The 19,390-nt window shown below is 30.6% G+C and overlaps 2 protein-coding genes across 6 annotated transcripts; both read left to right on the plus strand.

The window, feature by feature from the left end:
- The first annotated feature begins 168 nt into the window (after positions 1 to 168).
- On the plus strand, positions 169 to 1,748 carry LOC130894949 (14 kDa phosphohistidine phosphatase-like). The gene is made up of 2 exons (XM_057802013.1): positions 169 to 303; positions 1,225 to 1,748. The coding sequence occupies exon 2, from the start codon at positions 1,245 to 1,247 to the stop codon at positions 1,635 to 1,637; it is 393 nt and encodes a 130-aa protein (XP_057657996.1). The 5' UTR covers positions 169 to 303; positions 1,225 to 1,244; the 3' UTR covers positions 1,638 to 1,748.
- Positions 221 to 19,014, plus strand: LOC130894944 (testis-expressed protein 2). Of its 5 annotated transcripts, none has more exons than XM_057802004.1 (15): positions 221 to 437; positions 3,790 to 3,939; positions 8,178 to 8,308; positions 9,840 to 10,053; positions 10,130 to 10,622; positions 11,531 to 11,762; positions 12,751 to 12,989; positions 13,088 to 13,304; positions 13,851 to 13,937; positions 14,859 to 14,978; positions 15,055 to 15,252; positions 15,311 to 15,695; positions 16,345 to 16,572; positions 16,634 to 16,851; positions 18,514 to 19,014. In XM_057802004.1, the coding sequence occupies exons 1-15, from the start codon at positions 422 to 424 to the stop codon at positions 18,580 to 18,582; spliced, it is 2,997 nt and encodes a 998-aa protein (XP_057657987.1). In that variant the 5' UTR covers positions 221 to 421; the 3' UTR covers positions 18,583 to 19,014. The 5 variants fall into 5 exon arrangements, with proteins under 5 accessions (XP_057657987.1, XP_057657985.1, XP_057657989.1 ...); XM_057802002.1 differs by having other exon boundaries at positions 222 to 623; XM_057802006.1 differs by having other exon boundaries at positions 313 to 442.
- The last annotated feature ends 376 nt before the right edge of the window (positions 19,015 to 19,390 follow it).

Raw genomic sequence — 19,390 nt, forward strand, 5'->3', positions numbered from 1 at the left:
TATCAATCACAAGTGTAAACATCTATAGTATTTTCTATTTCGTAATATCGCTTTTTATCTCCAAGAGCATTTTCTATTTTTATACTGGCAAATTTATCTATTTTTTCTATAGAAAAGTGCCTTTTTCAAGCAGACTATTCAGTCCTGATAAAATGAGATTTGCTTGGGTGTATTATGAGCACAGTTTAATGAAAAAAGAAGAAGCGCAAGTTAACATTTGACAGGTGATTGATTGAATATTTGACAGTTGTTCCGGTATAAAAATTAAACAATTATTGAACAAAATTGCGAAGTTAATTAAAGGCAAGTGATTTTGTAACGTTTTACGAAACTAAGACATAAATTGCGTGTTTAAAGTAATAAATAATATCTAGTTGAATTAATTACAACTAATCAATAGAAGATTATGGACTGTTGAACAATGGATCTCAATAAAAGTAAGGTGATTCCCATGTACAATATTTTGTTAATTAAACAAATTTATTGCTAGCATCTGTCACAGAAGTAAATATCTAATGCTAAATGTGATTGTCATATAACATTTGTTGTCATTTCGTAAAAATACTAAACAAAAATGATCAAGAAAAACGATCATGGCAAAATTACATTGGGAATGCTAAAAGGTAAAAAGGTATATGTCGTGTCGTGCAGTTTTTTCAAGTAGACTTTGAGCTTAGAATTTTATTTATGCACATTTTTGTTGTAGTAAAAATTGATATAAATAAGTACAATTTCATAGATTTTATCCGATTTTAAGCTACAAATTGATGTTATTTGTATTCTGATGACAAAACACCATATAAATTGTACTTATTAACAGCACATAAAGCTTGGCTTCATTACTCTTTATTAAATTAAGCACAAATACAATTTTTTGAAATAAAATAATATATAAAATTGATTATACAAAAGCGTTATGTATTAAGTATTATAATCCGGAAAAGTGTTTTGAATGTGATAAATTTTGTTTTCTGTGGAACACCTTACTGTGGGAATCTGTTTTTTTGTGATTAGTGTGAAAAGTGCACATTTCGAATTTTAAATAACCATAGTCCATAATCTGATAAGTATTACATTTAAAATAATATACTAATAGATTTGATTCAAAAAGTAAATAATTTTGTTTCTAAGAATAATTAAATTAAACATATTTATTAATCAAATCTGTTATTTTATTTAAATCGGATTTTGGATTCTCTCCATTAATTTCATATGGTTTCACAGTTTTTATACCGTTTAGAAGAATGGCATCTGGTGTAATCCCTGAAATAAAAAATGTTGATATCGATCCGTCTGGAGTTTTCAAATACATTCTTATTAAAGTAAGCAGTCCTAATTCAAGTGGAAAAATGGAAGATAAATTGATAGTACGTGGTTACGCTGAATGCCCTTATCACGCAGACATTAATGATAAAGTCACCTCTGATCTACAGAAATTAAAATCTAGTAAAGTCATCCAAGATTGGCGAACTAAAGTTCTAGGTGGAGGTAGAATACAACATGATCCACAGGATAATAAGATACTCGTTTATGGATATTCTCAAGGTTACGGAAAAGCTGATCATCAGTTGACTGTAGATATTTTAAAAACTGCTTATCCAAATTATGATATAACTTTTTCTGATGAAGGTTATTAGATATGTTGATGTATTCTATTTAACGCTAATTTATGCCTAAAAATTTAGTTATTTATTAGGTTTTGCGATTGTACATGGTATGTTCACAAAATGCAATATTAAACTACAAAATTTGTGTTTTATTTCCAACCCTCAACTCATTATTAAAACCAGTAAGAAAAGTTTTTATTTCAGTTAATTCTACGAAGGAATATAACACATCCTTTGATAAATCATGTGACTAAAAAAAACAAAAATCGATTTATTCATCAATGAAATCTTCTTCTAACCCTCCTCTAAGTTTTCTATGCTTGTCTTTTGCATTAAAATAGGCTTCAGTTTCAACAATTGCTTCTTCATTTGAGCTGAATTTCTGACCGGTAAGCGTTTTTTTGAGATCAGTAGATAGCCAGTAGTCACTGGGGACTAGATATGGACTATATGGTGAATGACGAAGCAGCTGACTGTTGTGCCTTTGCGCTTTAGACGTCATTCAGATGATGATCGTTTGGAACTGGATTTAAGTGATTGAGTGTTTTTGATTGACTGTGAGTAAACGCGGCAACCACTTTGAAAAAAGCTTTCTCACGGTCAAATGTTCATGCATAATTTTAAATACAGAAGAAACAATTATCAAGTAACACAAGAAATTATTTTGAAAATAACAAAAGTAGCTTCACTTAAATAACTGTCACTTTTTTCTTACTAATCGAAATGTCATAAAATTTCACACATAATCTTTTGAAAGTTGGTACTCATAAATGTCATATGGATTTGACAATGGCAGCGCCATCTGTGTATCAGTCACACAACTTATTGAAAGATGCTATTTATTAAGAAAGGAGCTTAAAGGGCTGAAATGAGTGTACTGGAAGAGTCCCCAGTGATTAAAATCTCTTTCTTGAATTTAATAAACACTTAGGAGGGACGCATTTCACAATCGACGAAGAGATTTCATACTCTTAACAGGAATTGTACAGCGGCAGACTTCTACGACTCTGGTATAAAGAAGATGGTACACCGCATACAAAAATGCAGTGATCTAAACGGCGATTATGTGGAAAAATAGAGGAAAGTCTAGGCTTTCCAAACATGTATTATTCAATACCATTGAACATGTTTGTCATTGTGAAAATTCGTTAAGTGTCTTACTCTATTAAAAGTTTCGTATCTGGTGGCAATTACAGCTGCTTATTACGCCAATTTAGTTTAAAATTACGTGAGGCACTAAAAGAAGGGGAAGGGTCATAAGGATAACGCACACAATTACAGGTTCGGCTTCGAATTTAGCTTATTTGCTATTATCGCCGTTTTCAAAATTTAAAGAAAACTTGCTTGGTAATATTTTTTTCAAAAAATATTTGAAATGCTAGAGCATCGTTAGGAAAATCAAAATATTTATGTAAATTTTTTATTGTAAATAGGTCAGTGACGAAGCAAAGGGATCAGCCCTCGTATACTGCTATTTTCTGTGCTTTTTAGTAAGCTTATTGCTTTTTTTATTTAGAAATAATTCATTTTTCATTATTGATTATTTTGCTTATAAGAACCGAGACGAAATTTTGATATTCAGTATATATTTTTTTAATAATGAAATATTTTCATTTAATTACGTAATGAAATGTTGGAAGTTCATGGTATAGAAAATATTTTTTATAATCTTGGGACATCAACAATCTAATGCACGTCTATTTAAATTATATTTAGAACATTAATTTTCAGTTATTTACTAACTACAAAATATAATTTTCGTTAACTTTTTATATATATATTTCGTGATGATTTTTATTGATTTTAATAAAGACCAACTTAGGTCGAAACGTCAAACTTTTACCTGTTATTTTAAACTGATTTTCTATGAAAAAAAAAAACCACCAAAATCGAAACTAAAAAATATATAGCAACGTAATCAATCATTCCGCCATGTTTGGGCTAATTTAAACGTATGAATCGCGTACGAATAAGTAAAATTAGAGCCAACCCACCCAGTATTACCAACTCCTAACTTGAAAAATTACTAAAAGTGTCACTCGGAATCGATTATTTTTCCTTTTACTATTTGGATCGATTGTGTTCGGTACGTTTTGTAATTATTTAATAAAAAATTATTTCCAAATTTCGTCTTGGTTTACGTCAAAAATGTAGTTGTTTCCATAACTTTTAATAATTTTAGGTAAGCCAGTGACAACGTCCGTACCACAGATATCGATAAAGTTCCATGCAAATGCCGAACAAATCGAAGAACTTCATGCCAGCGAAGACGAGGCCATAACGAAAAGTGACGAAAAAGGAGAAAAAATAGCTTCGACTTCTCTTAACATTGGTGAGAAACTACATTTTCTATGAGTATTTCATGAAAATAGTTACTTAAACATAATTTTCCATCCACACAGTAATTTTCCAAAAACAAACAATTTTTCTAACAGTTTTATAAATTTTCCTTATCGGTCACTAGAATTCTTTGTCCAAGTGCCACAAGAGCCGATTTAAAACGAAAGCATTTCGAAATATGGTAAATGAGTTCTGGGAATTTAGTCTAACTTCTGGAATTGGCAACACCGCGATACTTCGGGCCACACAAATCGATAACACGACGATTGTGTCCTTGAAGTCCTATTGGGCTTCCCACTTTTGTATCTAGCGAAACAATTCGAAGCCATTAGGACAGAATACAGGCTGAACATCCACAAAGAACTGCAGGCTGGATCAACTTGTCATGCAATAATCTGGACGCAGACGAATTCCGAATCATTTCGTTGGGCAGCTGTTCAATACAAAGTGCCTGATCGACATCGCAAAGGACATCGACCTTTGGTAATGACAAGTGGGTCACGACGGGCCTACCTGAAGGCCTATGTGCTCAACGTCTCCTTGGTCTCCCACAATATAACTATGAACGTTTGTTTTATGCGTAGTGATGTAAAAATGATTGACTCACATTACAAGCAACGTGTCGTGTTCAATTTTTAATAAAATATGGCGATAAACCTTCGGAAATCCTTCCCGAGTTGCAGTTGGTGTATGAAGACGTGTTGGAAAGCAGTTTAAACACGAATTTCGATGGTTGGCGCAAGATAATAAAATATGAACGGCGTCTAATCATTCATTTGTTATCTAGTGAGTTGGATATGACTCCGAGATCCATAAGCAACGTCAATTGTAGATGGAAATGAGGAACGTCCAACGAGATCTCCAAAGCGGCTGCTACACATCTGTCAACCGACGCCCGACAGTCCAAGATTGGCGAATCGAAAAAATCTAGTTGCCTTTTAAGGCATTTCGTCGTGATACATGATATAATAGTGGTTTTATGGATGAAATATGGATGAAGTGGTGGTTCCCCAGCTATATTCTTCTGCAGTAAAGACGCGGGCGACCGACGCGACGAATCACAACGACTGATGTACTTGAGGTAACCAAGGGTCATTTATTCGGTCGGTCGTGGGTCAAACGCCCTACAATAGCCCTTGATTGTTACGCAGCTGTTGCACTGGACGGTCAAACGAAGTTTATTTGCAAACCGTTGTCTACATGGCCGAAAACCACCAACCTAACCTAATCTAACCAAGGTGACAAGTTTTTTTTTTATATCGACGACATAGTGAATATGTTTTCTAAAATTTCGCACGGCAATGTAAGGAGATTTTGGTTGAAAATTTAGAAGAAGAATCACTTACAGTCCAATGATTAGTTTGTGATTCTCTACAAAAAACTGGAAACAAAAAATAAAAAATCCTATCAAAAACTAGTGGAGCAAGAATTAGTTAAATAAAAAAAATAATTTGTTTTTTTTTGTTGAATTTCAACCGGGAGAATGTGAAAACCAACCTGGAAAAACCGGGAGAAAGCCGGAAATTTGATTTTCAATTTTTACTAGACACCCTGTTGACGTCTCGAATATTCGAGGATGATCGAGAAAAATCGTAATTTTATTTGTATTTTATCGTTTATGTAAAATTTTTTTATATGTGGGGCTTGAATAAATATTTCCTTAGCGGAAATTGGCGAATATTTTTATGACAATAAATAAGGTCGTTTATTTTTTCTCGAAATCGCTATGTTAATATTGATAACGTAACTATCTTATTTGTTTCCTGTATTTTATAGTTTAGTGTGTGGTCGCAAACTATTCCAAAAATAAAAATACTACATGTATCTATTATTCAGTATTATATCAAAGCTTTTACTCGTAATATATAGAAACTATGCCAAATTTTCGGTTAACAACAGGTACGCAAACGTTTATTTATTCTAACCTAACATTTTTAATACACGAGAATTGTCTGAAAAATTCCTAACCTAACAAAGGAACAATCTCTTCACGTAATCGTTTTATTAGATTCCTTTTAAGTCTGTACACTTGTCGAAAAGGTAAAGAATGCGCAGGTCGGACTTACGTGATATCATTAGTTTTCATAACTGTCAGATTTATTTTTGTTATCACTGTCGAAAACTTAACCCAAAAACTTTCACTCTCGATAACCGTGTCCAGACCTTGATTTTTTATAACTGTCAATAAACTATTTTTTTTTAAACCAATTCCGAACGTATGTATTTAAATTGAATTCAATCATATTCAAAAAACATAAAAATACATATTTTGTTCACATATAAGGTGCGATAAAAAATAATTATTAGCGAGTTTCCGCCTCAATCCCCAGATTTAGCACCATGCGACTTCTGGTCTCCTTTCGGAAATGCTTTGTTTTTAGTAAAATCAGTACTGTATTTTTAATCACACCTCGTATTAGTATAATCCAAAATTGAGTGTTAAATTCAAAAATATTTGCTATTATATAGAATATTTTGCAGTACATAGGTATATCAGGTAAAATTTACAACCAACTAAAATTCAATCTACCCCTGTAAAGTTCAATTGAAATTTGTAATACATTATAATAAGAAGTCAGAATGATAGAAACCAAATTAAAATATTAAAAAATGAAGAATTCCAACAACACGAGAAAAATAAAAAAAAACAATATCAAACAAAATCTAATTATAAGAAAAGTTTTAACAATCGAAATCTTTTATACAGATATAACATGTAGCACGTTCACTGATAATGATATCATTGATTGACGCCATATTGATGACGTAGTATGTTACCAACGTGTTACGTATGAAGTTCATTGGCTAAATGTACTTATGAAAAATACAATTTATATAAAAAGTATCGAAATGTTAGCAAAAATAAGTCGTGTCGTAACACAACCTATCTGTAGCTTATTATGAAATTTTTATGATAATCAACTGCCTAAAAGTCACTCTGTATAAGAAATTATCTATGGTCTTTACGTCAACATGGCGTCAGTTAATGACATTATTATCACTAGTTAGGGTACTGATATACTTTTATAAATATATGTACAATGTGAAACATTGTTCATCAATAATTTTATAACACATTATATAAATTATTTTTTCATCGATTTGTTAAGACGAGAATTTCTCAATTTAAAACTTAACCTCATGACTAATGTTTATATTTACATAACATTTTTATCGCCTTTAGAAAAAAATTAACGTTATCGAAACTATTAACTGATTAAATTCAACTAATTTTGATAATATTATAAACAATCGTTTAAACGTGTTTAATTTTTCGCCATGTTAAGTTTTTATTATACAGAAACAGGTATGAAAAGTAATACTCAGAAATTGAAACCACAGTAAATATTTACAGGGACGGACTGAAATCATGTAAATCTCAGTTAGAAAATTTATAAAATTGTGATAATAAATGCAAGTAAATCTTCATTGTAAAGAGCAAATAATTTCACAAATTTCAAGTTACTCTCTTCAATTTATTTTAATTTAATATAACATCTGCTAGACTTTTGGTGTTAAAAATATTTTGGGATATGAGATATTAGACTAACGAAAGAAACCTTATCATAACCGTATCAACCTTGTACCAATATTCTTTCACATAATATAATTTATCTCCTTGAGCTGATGTTATCAACTCACCTGATCTCACTTTGTTATGATGGGTCAAATAACTATTTTTTGTGCTGAATACTGTCCATAATTATGAAATTTTCTTTAAAATACCAGAAGAAAGACTTTAGTAAGAAACTGGCCTCAAACTTTTCAGGCATCTCAAACTTTTCTCAGCAAGCAAACCTGCCACCAATCGTGAATTGTATGAAGATTTAGATCTTTTAGCATATGGTATGGTCATCAGCTTTGTATCAATTTGATTCTCTTCCAACATTATTCGACATAATATATTTCATCTCCTGCAGATTTACGCTCTTCTTCTATTTTTACTACAAGCACAACCACTAATCGAAAGGTTTCATCAGAATCTGTGTTACTTATATACATTATATATATATATATATATATATATATATATATATATATATATATATATATATATATATATATATACTTTTGATTTTATATTGAGCATAAAACGTGAATTATTCCATATCTAGATAACCATGTAATCAGAGTAATTGTAATTTAATACTCTAGTTTTATACAATACAAAGATTGTGATTAATATACCAGAGATTATTGTTGAAATGTGTGTAAATTTTGGTATCTTAGGCGAACCAGACAGTAGCCCTTTAAAATATTTCAATAAAATTGGAAAAAGATCAACTAGCGTAGATGTAACAACTCAACCGTTAAATGCATCGCCTCCTTCAGATCCGTGGAGATTCTTCTCAGACATCAAAGTAAGTACAATATTCAATATGAATAAATTAATTATTTCAATATTTAGTTGATTGGTGAGAAGAATAAATAAGACCAAGCCTTTGGAGTTGGTGTAATTGAGATAACAAAAACACTTTGTACCTACTTGTATAACAAAAATATTATTTCTAGATATGAATAAGATATAACTGCAAATATTTATAATTCTTTAACTATTAATTTTTACCTTTAGACACAATTTTTTAAGTAATACATACCCACTATCATTTCTTTAAAAAAAATTTCTTCCTTGGACTTCAATCTATTCGAAATTAATTATTGTCTGATATTAATGAGCTTGTTTACAATCCACCATGTACAGGTTAAGAAAACTTTTATCTCTATTTGTAAACAAATATAATTTAATATCCATTTCCATAGTTTCTTTTATTCGAAAATGTGATTTTAATAAGCGAGGATTTCATTTGGGCGTTATGTCAGGTGCTTCAATGGATTTGTTGATTCATCAGTTACGTTACAAATGTCAATATCTACGTTCAAAGGTATTTTTTTTTATTTATTTATGAAATGATGCAAATTTTTAATCAATTATTAAAAAATATTTGACTACATCTTACACTACACAGTTGCAAAAAGTTAATATTCACTCGCGATTAAAATTTGTTCGCTAACTTCACAATTAGTTTGAAAATAAATACCTAACCTCTCATCACAACAAAGTCTGTTCGAATCGAGTTTTTTCCAAATTCAAATCCTAATAAAATTTAATCGTTATAATAAAAGTTTATATAAATTAAAAATTTAAATTAATCACTTAGTAGTTATTAAAATATCAAACATTACAAAAGAATAACTAGGAGACAGTTGCCGTATTTATTATGATAAAATGGCAGTCGAATTTATTATGTCACCAAAAATCATAACTAGAAATTGTTGTGAAAATTCTAAAACATATATGATTTCTTTTTAATTTAAGTTTAAGTAAAGATGAAATTTAATATTGGGTATCAATTTTTTAAATGCCTTGTTAATTACAAAGTGAGGGCGTATTTACTTTCACTTTAGACAGGACCGCATTCAGTATTACTTCAAACAAATAAATGATTCTACAAAAAATATTTTTTCCCGGGGTTGTATATTTAGATTTCATATATCGGGTGGACAATTAAGAACGGCGATTGGTCATATCTCAGGAACGGATCATATTACAGTTTTAGGTGAAAAAATTATGCTCCGAGAAACACGTGGAAGTTATTTTCGGATATACGATTATCGGATTCTTCAACAAATTCTACGCATTTTTCACTTAACAAGTTTTAGTCTTGTGATTTTTTATGTGTATGTTTTTTGTTCATTAATAGGAAGCCGTTCTTAATCGCCCACCCTTTATATGTTAAATCGAGGATGAAAACGAAAATTTCATGTAAAAAAATTGCATTCGTGGTTACCTTGGGATAATATAATAATTTCAAGAGCTGTCAAAATTATTATGACGTGAATTTCTATCGATTTACTCAATGTAAACTTGATTGGATTTTATTTTCGTTTAAGGGTAAAATTACGAAAAGCGTCGAAGAAAAAATAACGGAAATAAAATCTCGAAATCATGAAGAAGGTTCGCCTTTACACAAACCAAAATCCGATACAACGAAAACCGATCTAAAAACGATCGGGGACAGCAAAGAAAATTCAAGTATTTCAGATTCAGAAGACCTTTCAGAAAGCAGTATATCCAAAACGTGTGGTATTGTATCTACCACAGAAGGTAGAATAATTTTTTTTACAAGAATAGATGAAATAAATACAAAACAAAAAAAAAACTAAACTAATATTTTTTATAGGTGTTGAGATGTCTAGCGATGAAGATACGCCATCGCTAGAAAAAGACAAAAAAGATGAAAAATTTTTATCCGTCACGCCTAGTTCCTTCAAACACAAATTCCGTTTCTTCAGGAAGAACAATAAAGAAGAAGGAACGATAAAAACTAACGATTTATCCAAAATCTACAACATCAATACCGAAAACAAAGAACAGACTCTACCGGAAGATTCGGAAGGTGTGGAAAGCGCAGTAGATGCTCTAGAAGAAACGGATTTGAAAACCCAAACACCAGTCAAAATATCAGACGAAGAAATCGTCAAAACCGTGACGCAGAAAATTGATAATTTTGAAGTGGACAGTGAAAACGTGATTAATATTCGAGAAGTTACAGGAAGTGAGATTCGGGAAAGGTTCTTCGATTGTAAAGATGAAGAAAAAACTGTATTTGCTCCTACTGGTTTCGTCGATTTGCGTCCCAAAGCGAAGACTGATCGTCCGTTATCAAATTATACGTGAGTTTAATATTTTTATATACTCATCCAAAATATTTATTACCAAAGATATTTTCGACCACTATCGTATACATTTTTTGACTATTTTCACTTTTATATCATATATCTTGTAATTTTTATCACTTTCTTTTTCAGTATTAAAGTTTTTACTTTGGGAACATTCAAATAAAAATTTTGATCCAAAAAACTTATCATCAAAATTATTTTTGACCATTATCGTATATATTTTTCAACTATTTACACTAATATTTTATATATTTTTATCTTTTTTATCACGTTCTTTTTCAGTATTAAAGTTTTTAATTTGGGATCATTAAAATAAAAATTTTGATCCAAAAAACTTATCATCAAAATTATTTTTGACCACTATCGTATATACTTTTCAACTATTTACACTAATTTTTTATATATTTTTATCTTTTTCATCACGTTCTTTTTCAGTATTAAAGTTTTTAATTTGGGAACATTAAAATAAAAATTTTAATTCGAAAAACTTATCATCAAAATTATTTTTGACCACTATCGTATATATTTTTCAACTATTTACACTAATATTTTATATATTTTTTTATTTTTATCACTTTCTTTTTTTTTAATTTGGGAACATTGAAATAAAAATACTTGTTATGCAAATTGTTCGGGCCAGTCCGGTTCTACTATTTATTTACTTCACTAGTGCATGTCAAATGTCAATTCAGTTGAATTTAATTAATTAACGAAACAGGATCAATAAAATTGATATAAATATCATGGCGAACGTGATTGGTCAATTTAAACTCAGAACCTAATATTACGACATAACCTCCAAATGTTCATCCCTTTTGACCGTGCATACATTACAGAATAATTTGTATCTTGAATCAATCATTTGAAGATGAACAAATTTTGAAATATATTTTTTTTTACAGTTCACTGTTAGTCCTACTACTTTCTTCTTTTCTATACGGAATTATACAGTATTACTCACCATATACAGCTGGTTTGGCCGCTGGAATAATCTTATCTTTTATAATATTTAAAATTTATTTAAAAATCCACCCGAAATTAATTGAACAACATAAACACGAAGAATCTACGCGATTAAATAAAATTTTCGAAGTACAAGCCGTCAAAGAACATCAACCTTTAGAAAAATATGAAGTGAGTAAATAAAACTTCATTTTTATTTTCATATACAGGGTGTTTCCTAAATAATCTAAACTATTGCAGTGGCCGCTTCGACACTTAAATGTTAGTTAATGAGATACAGGATGTTACGAATAACATAACAACTTTGTATTGTACGGGGTTGTGTGAATAAGCGATTTTAGATACCCCCACACAAAAAAAAATCCAGAGGATTGAGTCCAGGTGACCTAGGGGGACAAGGATGTGGAAATCCTCGTTCCAATCCAACGGTCTAGCAAAAAATGGAGGTGGGGGTCAGGCACAGTCACGCCTTCTAATAATAAGAAGTACATCTTCCAAAAGAATACGGAAACAAAGGTGTAAATTACTAAATAAGGAACGAGTAGATAGAATAGATTTGAATAAAAAGGATTGGAAAACAGAATTTTTATTTTTTAAAATATAACCAAATATCTGTTCTATTCTATTCGTTATTTTCCCCAGATAAACAGAGCATACGAATTTACTTGGAAATTATTTGCTCAAAACAAAACAAAAATTAATAACTGAAATTTTGTGAGCATTACATAAATAGAAAAGTTGAAAAGATTTAAGAAAAAAATTACCAGTCAATATAAAGAACAATATCACCTCAAATTTTACTAAATAAAATACAATTTTAGAGTGTAGATAGATAGAGGACGATTTAGCAACGAATCTGAGGTTTTATTGAATTCTTCGAATGAAGTGGGAGGTCGATAACAAATCAATTTCTTCGACAACTGGAATAAATAAATCAGAAGTAACTACTGCGCCACAATACGTGAACAATGTTACAAACAGTATGATAAAAATCGTTTTTTGCTTCAGTTCTGAGGTTTGACACAGTATTTGACTTCTAGTACAAACACCCTGTATCTCATTAACAAACATGTATTTAGTAACTTTTCGTCTTAAAATGAAGTGTCGTAGCGCCCATTATAATATTTTAGATTACTGTATATAACAATTATTATTACAGGGATGGTTAAACGAATATCCGGATGTTTACAACCCCGAAACTTACCATATATTCGGAACCCAATCGGTATTTTTGAGGTTGCAGGGTAACATATTAAGGATAAGTCACGCTAAAAATAAAGTTCCTAAAAGGGCCATGTGGAACGAGCCAGAAATAAAAGCGAATTTTACGCAGCACAGGGTGTATAATTTACTAGGGGCTAAGATTAGTCTTCTTCCAGAAGGGTTAACTAAAATAAGGTATGGAAAAAATCATTCTCCGCAATACAATGGTTCTAATTATCAATTTTTCCTTTTAAACAAATTTTCTACAGGATTTACTTACTTTACACTTTTAGGCAATGGAGTAAAAAATATCCCATATGCATTTCCCTACCGAATGAACAGTTATGTTTCGATCAGGAACTTCTATCTAAGATAGAAGGTGAAGTACAAAAACAAGTGGAAAGCGATAACGTTGGTTTAACAGACAAAGGCAAGGTGTTTACTTCATCGGGAAGAGAAAAAAAGGGATTCAATAAAACTAGAAAGAAAGATTACCAATATCCCGTGTTGGTAAGTTGGTTGTCGAACCAGAAGGTCGTTAATAACTAATAAGGTTATTAAACTTGTAATTCGAGTCAATTGAAAGACACGTCACGATATAAACGCGACGCTAAGAAATAACAAACCTTGTAACTACAACATTCGATCAAGTAATTTCAAGGTACTCCATGTGGGTTGTTTTCCAATTTATTTCATTCAAAACTTAATTGAATGTTATAGTTACAATGTTTGTTTTTGATTAGCGTCACTTTTCTAACAAGACGTGTTTGTTAATCTACTCGAATTACACGTTTTTTAAATAAATTGGAAAGCAACATATATGAAGTACCTTTATATTACTTAATCGAATATTGTAGTTACAAGATTTGTTATTTATTAGCGCCGCGTTTATAACGGGACGTGTTTGTTAATTGACTTGAATTACAAGTTTTTGATTAATCGCGGTGTATAATTAATCTTATTAGTTTCTAACGACCTTCTTGTTAAATTCTGGTCACATCATACTAATCGTACCTATAGTTTAACATCTATTTAAATGATTTAAATATATTTCAGGCCCAAAGATTCAGTAAACTAACCGAAGGTGAAGATTTAGACCTCGATTCTGATTCAAGAGCAAGTACACCTTCTGCTGATATATCCGTAAGTAATTTTATATTCAACGTACTCAAATAAAAGTATATATCAGCTCTACAGGTTCAAGACAGATATTTCACTCGTCCTTTCCATTTTTTTTTTCTGTTTTTGCTTTATTTTGTCGGTGCCTCGCTGCTACTATTCTCGAATCCCTTGTAACTCACACCAAACCGTTTCTTTCTCGGCCTTCCTCGTTTTCTATCATATTCTTCTCCTTTTGGTACGCTTTTGGTAGTCTCAAGGATTTATTATTCCACACTTCCTCTTAGTTTTTCTCGAACTAAGTTAAAGAGGACTGTGAACAATGAATATCCTTGTCTTAAACATTTCCCTATCCTGAAGTACTGCTCTTTAAGGTTATTATGTTCTCTGTTTTTCTTATCATCATCTCCACTAATTTCCTCAATTTATCTGGTAGAAACCAGACCCGAGCACCAGGTAACTGGCAGGTCATCGCCGTGTTTAGTGACCTTGAAACCCCCCAGGATATATATTCGGTCAATTTCAAAACGAATTCTACGGAGCTCTAGTAGACTACGTAGATGTGGGCCATCCTGGGCACCAGGTACCTCGTAGACTTTTTCTGTCGTGATAGTAAAGCCATTCGAAATGCACTTTTCAAAATGCGTTTTTCCCTTGCACAAATGCAGTTTCCATTTCTTATTAATAATTTTTTCGTAGTTTCCCGGGGCGCTCCCGAATCGAATCCATTATGTTGCATCTTGATCCGTCTTACTGCCCAGAAATTCCTAAATTTCCTGGACTATATTCTAAATTTTGTGATTTATTTCCTGGGCTATATGAAAACTATTCTAATCTGACTTGAATACTCTGGAAATATAATCGTAATTCTCATACAAAAACGGAGTCAAAAATTTACTCAACTTTCCAGTAGATTACCAGGATTTTTGTAAAATTGTATTTTAGGATATTGCGGATTCACCTGTATTAGAAGACGATGAATCGGGCCAAAAAGAAGACAAAAACCAAGTGGAGAAATGTAACGGTGTACAGGATGATTGGTCGCCAATTACCGGTGTAGAAGACGTAAGTAAAAATTTAGTTAAATCCTTCCGGAACACTCTGGAGACTATTTCTATTAAATTTAAATATTTTTTCACAGTCTAACGATTCGAACTATATAAAACTATATCTATTCGGAAGAACTGATAGAGAAAAAGAAGATTGGTATAGAAGATTGTCAGCTGCTACCCACAACAATAAAAATTTAGAATCAGAACTCGACGAATCTGATCCAAAAGATGGTACTGATAATATAGAAGAAGAACTCGAGTATCTACGTTATATGAGTACTTTTAAAGTAAATATTTAAAAAAAAATTCTGTAATCAATTTAAAATTGTAAAAAAAATTTTTTAGCCTTCAAGATCTACTGGTCACAACAAACCGACCGATAAATGTGATTCAGAAGAAGAAGAATCAAAAGAAGACACCCTACTTTGGTTAAACGCCCTTATAGGTCGAGTACTTTTCGATTGCGGTCGCAATAACCATTTCATAGATAGAGTCAAAGATCGGATACAAAGGAAACTGTCTACCATCAAACTGCCCTATTTTATCGAAGAACTTTTGATACCGGAACTCAGTTTGGGGAAAACGTCGCCGATTATTAAAAGAACCGGTAAACCTGTTATGGACGAAAGAGGGATATGGATAGATTTGGATATTATTTACGAAGGACTTGTCGTTCTTATATTGCAGACCAAACTTAATTTAATGAGACTGAAAAACCCGCAAGCTTATGGTGAGTACGGAAATTGTTGATGTCTTGTATGTACAGGACTATTAGTCGATTTTCCGAAAAAACGTTTCTTAAAAGCTGAAATTTAGATTAGGAAACAAAAAGATATCACTGCAGGTTACATCAGGAGAATTTGGTACATGGTAGAACAGTCTGATTGAAAAGTTTATATTATAAAAAAAGGAAGAAGTCGCTAGAGATCAGATTAGAAGATTTCAGAGCTTGGTCGACTTCTCCAGTTGAAAACTTCTAATAATAATGAACAATAATATAAGTGTCAATTAAAATTTACCCTCGGGTTGAAATTTTTTGGTTAGAAAACATGAAGAAGTCATAGAAAGTCAAATGTGGAGAATCTGGTGCATGGTTGACAATTTTAAGATAAATCCTGTCATTCTAAGACAAAATCTCAAGTTAAGAAACAAAAAAAGTCACCTGAGCCCAAATTTGGACAATACTAATTATGCTTGACCGTTCTAGATAAAAACGTTCCGTGTAAATGTATCTTCAGAATCTAATTCTTAGGTTAGACAACGGAAAAAAATAATCGAAGGTGATAGCTGGAGAATATAGTGCATGGTCGACAAAACTTTTCTACAAACTCTTGTATACTGACTTAATTTTTGTACATAAAATTTCTATTGATTTCCAGACAAACCTAACGTAGTAAAATCTGCAATATATCATTCTGATGTGGACGATTCGGCAGAAAGTAGTACCGACGACGAGGGTCTCAACGAATTACCGAACACGCCCCAGGATATTCCGGCTGGTTCTAGTCACGGCAAGAAAAACTTGATGAAAATGGTAGACCGATTAGCAGAATCGAAATTTTTTCAAGCTGCCACAGAAAATCGGTATATAAAGAAAGCTATGGAAGGTTAGTTAATACACCTACCACATTTGTTTTTATACAAATCATCATTTTTTTTCAATTTCAGGTGTATCGAATACACATCTCAGATTAAAAGTGGAAGTAAAATCTTTAGTAGGGACTTTGGTATTGAATATCCCACCTCCACCGACAGATCGGATATGGATTGGTTTTCGACCGGTTCCGGATCTGTCCCTATCTGCTAGACCGATAGTAGGTGAAAGAAATATTAGTTACATAATGGTTACCAGTTGGATAGAGAAGAAACTAGTCCAGGAATTCCAGGTAACGTTGTAAATCGACATTCAACACCTTCTTCTCTAAAACTCTTGGTGCTGCCCTTCCTTCACTTTCCTCTTATCTATTTTTTCTTCTCAATATTGTACTATTGGATATTATTTTTCCTTTTTCTGCCTTCTTTCGTGGTACTTATTCTAGCCAAGTTACAAAATACATAATTTTAAATTATTTCTCAAATTTCAGTCCTTACAAAATGTGACTATCATTAAATACGGTTTGTTAATTGTTTTTAATTATCAGTAAATTGTTTTTAGTTGAAATATTCTTGCAACTAACCTTTTAATAACTTTCAAGTGCATCCAATAAAATACCTTTTCTATTGCATGTTATAGACCACAAATATTGTTGTAATGAACCAAATGTTGTTTTATGTGCTTTTTCCTATAATTTAGTTCGACAATAGAAAGAAATTTTCAATAAATGATTTTACCAATTTTTCTGAATCACATTTTACATCATATAAATGTTCTGTCTGTTTTTAATGTTGATATTAACTATTAAAATCACATGGTTGTGTAGTAATATCTGTCAGTTGATTCATAACAACACCGAAATTCAATCTCATTTAAAAGCATTAATCAAATTGCAATATATTACATGTTATGGACCAAAATGTTGTTTTAGTGAACCAAATGTTGTTTTATGTGATTTTTTCTATAATTTACCTTAAAAAGAGGAAAAAACTTCAAATGAATGATTTTGCCAATTTGCCCGAGCTACAGTTTTATATTATATGAATCTTCAGCCTTTTTGAGTTGATAATAACTATTAAAATCACATGGTTGTAGTAATATTTGTCAGTTGGTTCATAACAGCACAAAAATTCAATTTATTTTTGAAAGTATTCATTAACATACAAGATATTGCATGTTATGGACCACAAATATTGTTTTAATGAACCCAACATTTGGTTCATTAAAACTTTAATAATTTACTTCGACAGAAGAAAGGAATTTTCAATAAATGATTTTACCAATTTTCATGAATTACATTTTTACATCATATAAATGTTCAGTCTGTTTTTAATGTTGATATTAACTATTAAAATCACATGGTTTTGGTAATATTTGTCAGTTGGTTCATAACATCTTTGTAAACGTCTTTCTAATCATATTGTATTCAATTAAAATGTGTCCTGCACTAAATACATTTTGGTAATTGCATTTAATAATCTCTAATGACTTTAATCAATTTATTTTTGTAACTAAAAATTTATTAACTTTCAAATGCATTCAACGAGATCCCATCTGTCTAATTAGTTTCTCAATTTCGGTGAATACGAAATGAATCTGACACCAAATGAGTTTTGGTATTTATATATTCTTGTTTCTATTGAAAAACGGGAAGAAATATAAAATATTTCTGAAAGTATTCATCAACTTACAAGATATTGTATGTTATGTACCACAAATATTGTTGTAATGAACCAAATGTTGTTTTATGTGATTTTTCCTATAATTTACTTAGACAAGAGGAAGGAATTGAAAATTAATAAATTTACCAATTTTCATAAACAAAACATTTATTTTATAAATGTTGTCTTTTTTTAATATTGATATTAATTTTGGTAATATTTGTCAGTTGGTTCATAATATTTGTGTTAAATATATTTCGTTAAAAATTATCAATGTCTATTATTTATTTCAGAAAGTATTGGTAATTCCTAACATGGAAGACTTGGTGATACCTGTGATGAATCCAAAGTTGCCGTATTAAACTATTTTTAATTACTTTTGTTGGTGATAGAAAAAAATACAGGGCAAAAGTTGTATTTTTATTAACTTTTTGTTGGTTACAAAGATATATAAAGACCCAATAATATCAATAATTAAAGTAATTTTACCAATCACAGTTATAAAATTGAAAAAAATGATTTTTTTCGTTAATTCTGTTTGACAAACAGATCAACACATACTGAATTGGTATCGTGATATTCGTACTAAATACACTGTTTATTAGAAGTAAACTGACACAATTAAATTATCTGGTCCTTCGAGCTGTATAAAAACCAGCTCGAAGAACCAGACTATGTAATTGTGTTTCTACACTTATAGTAGGTCTGATATATCTTTGTGTGTTATTTTTAAATGTTATCTTTTTCTTTAAATTTTATTTTGTTTGAATTTATATTATACAGGATGTTTGTCAGTTTTTACATTATATTTTGAGGACCAAAATGATACATTTTGAAAAGATAGACAATTATTTGTCAGATTTGAATATTTTTCGAGGACAATTTTGCACATTGAAATTCAATCAATTTACATCCAAATTGGAAAGTGGAATAATAATATGGTATATTATTCATCCAGTGAATAATAAGATTTTCTCATACTTCTTTACTTTTTCTTGTCATTTATGGCAAATTAATACCGCACAATTTAAATAATGACGTTTATCGCCAGCGCTGTCAAACGAATAAAAGTTCGATTAACTATTTAAAACTGACAAATATATATATATATATATATATATATATATATATATATATATATACGACTACAAAACGTGAAATTAAACTGAG

The sequence above is a fragment of the Diorhabda carinulata genome, chromosome 6 (genome assembly GCF_026250575.1).
Source record: "Diorhabda carinulata isolate Delta chromosome 6, icDioCari1.1, whole genome shotgun sequence".
In the NCBI taxonomy this organism is placed as follows: Eukaryota; Metazoa; Arthropoda; class Insecta; order Coleoptera; family Chrysomelidae; genus Diorhabda; species Diorhabda carinulata.

Bases quoted from the DNA above. Each gene is read 5' to 3' on its own strand.
- LOC130894944 (XM_057802002.1), top strand. From the start codon at position 575: ATGATCAAGAAAAACGATCATGGCAAAATTACATTGGGAATGCTAAAA. The intron at 10,623-11,530 runs GTGAGTTTAATA...TTTTTTTTACAG, and splicing joins CGTCCGTTATCAAATTATAC to TTCACTGTTAGTCCTACTAC. The intron at 15,253-15,310 runs GTAAATATTTAA...AAAATTTTTTAG, and splicing joins GTTATATGAGTACTTTTAAA to CCTTCAAGATCTACTGGTCA.
- LOC130894949 (XM_057802013.1), top strand. From the start codon at position 1,245: ATGGCATCTGGTGTAATCCCTGAAATAAAAAATGTTGATATCGATCCG.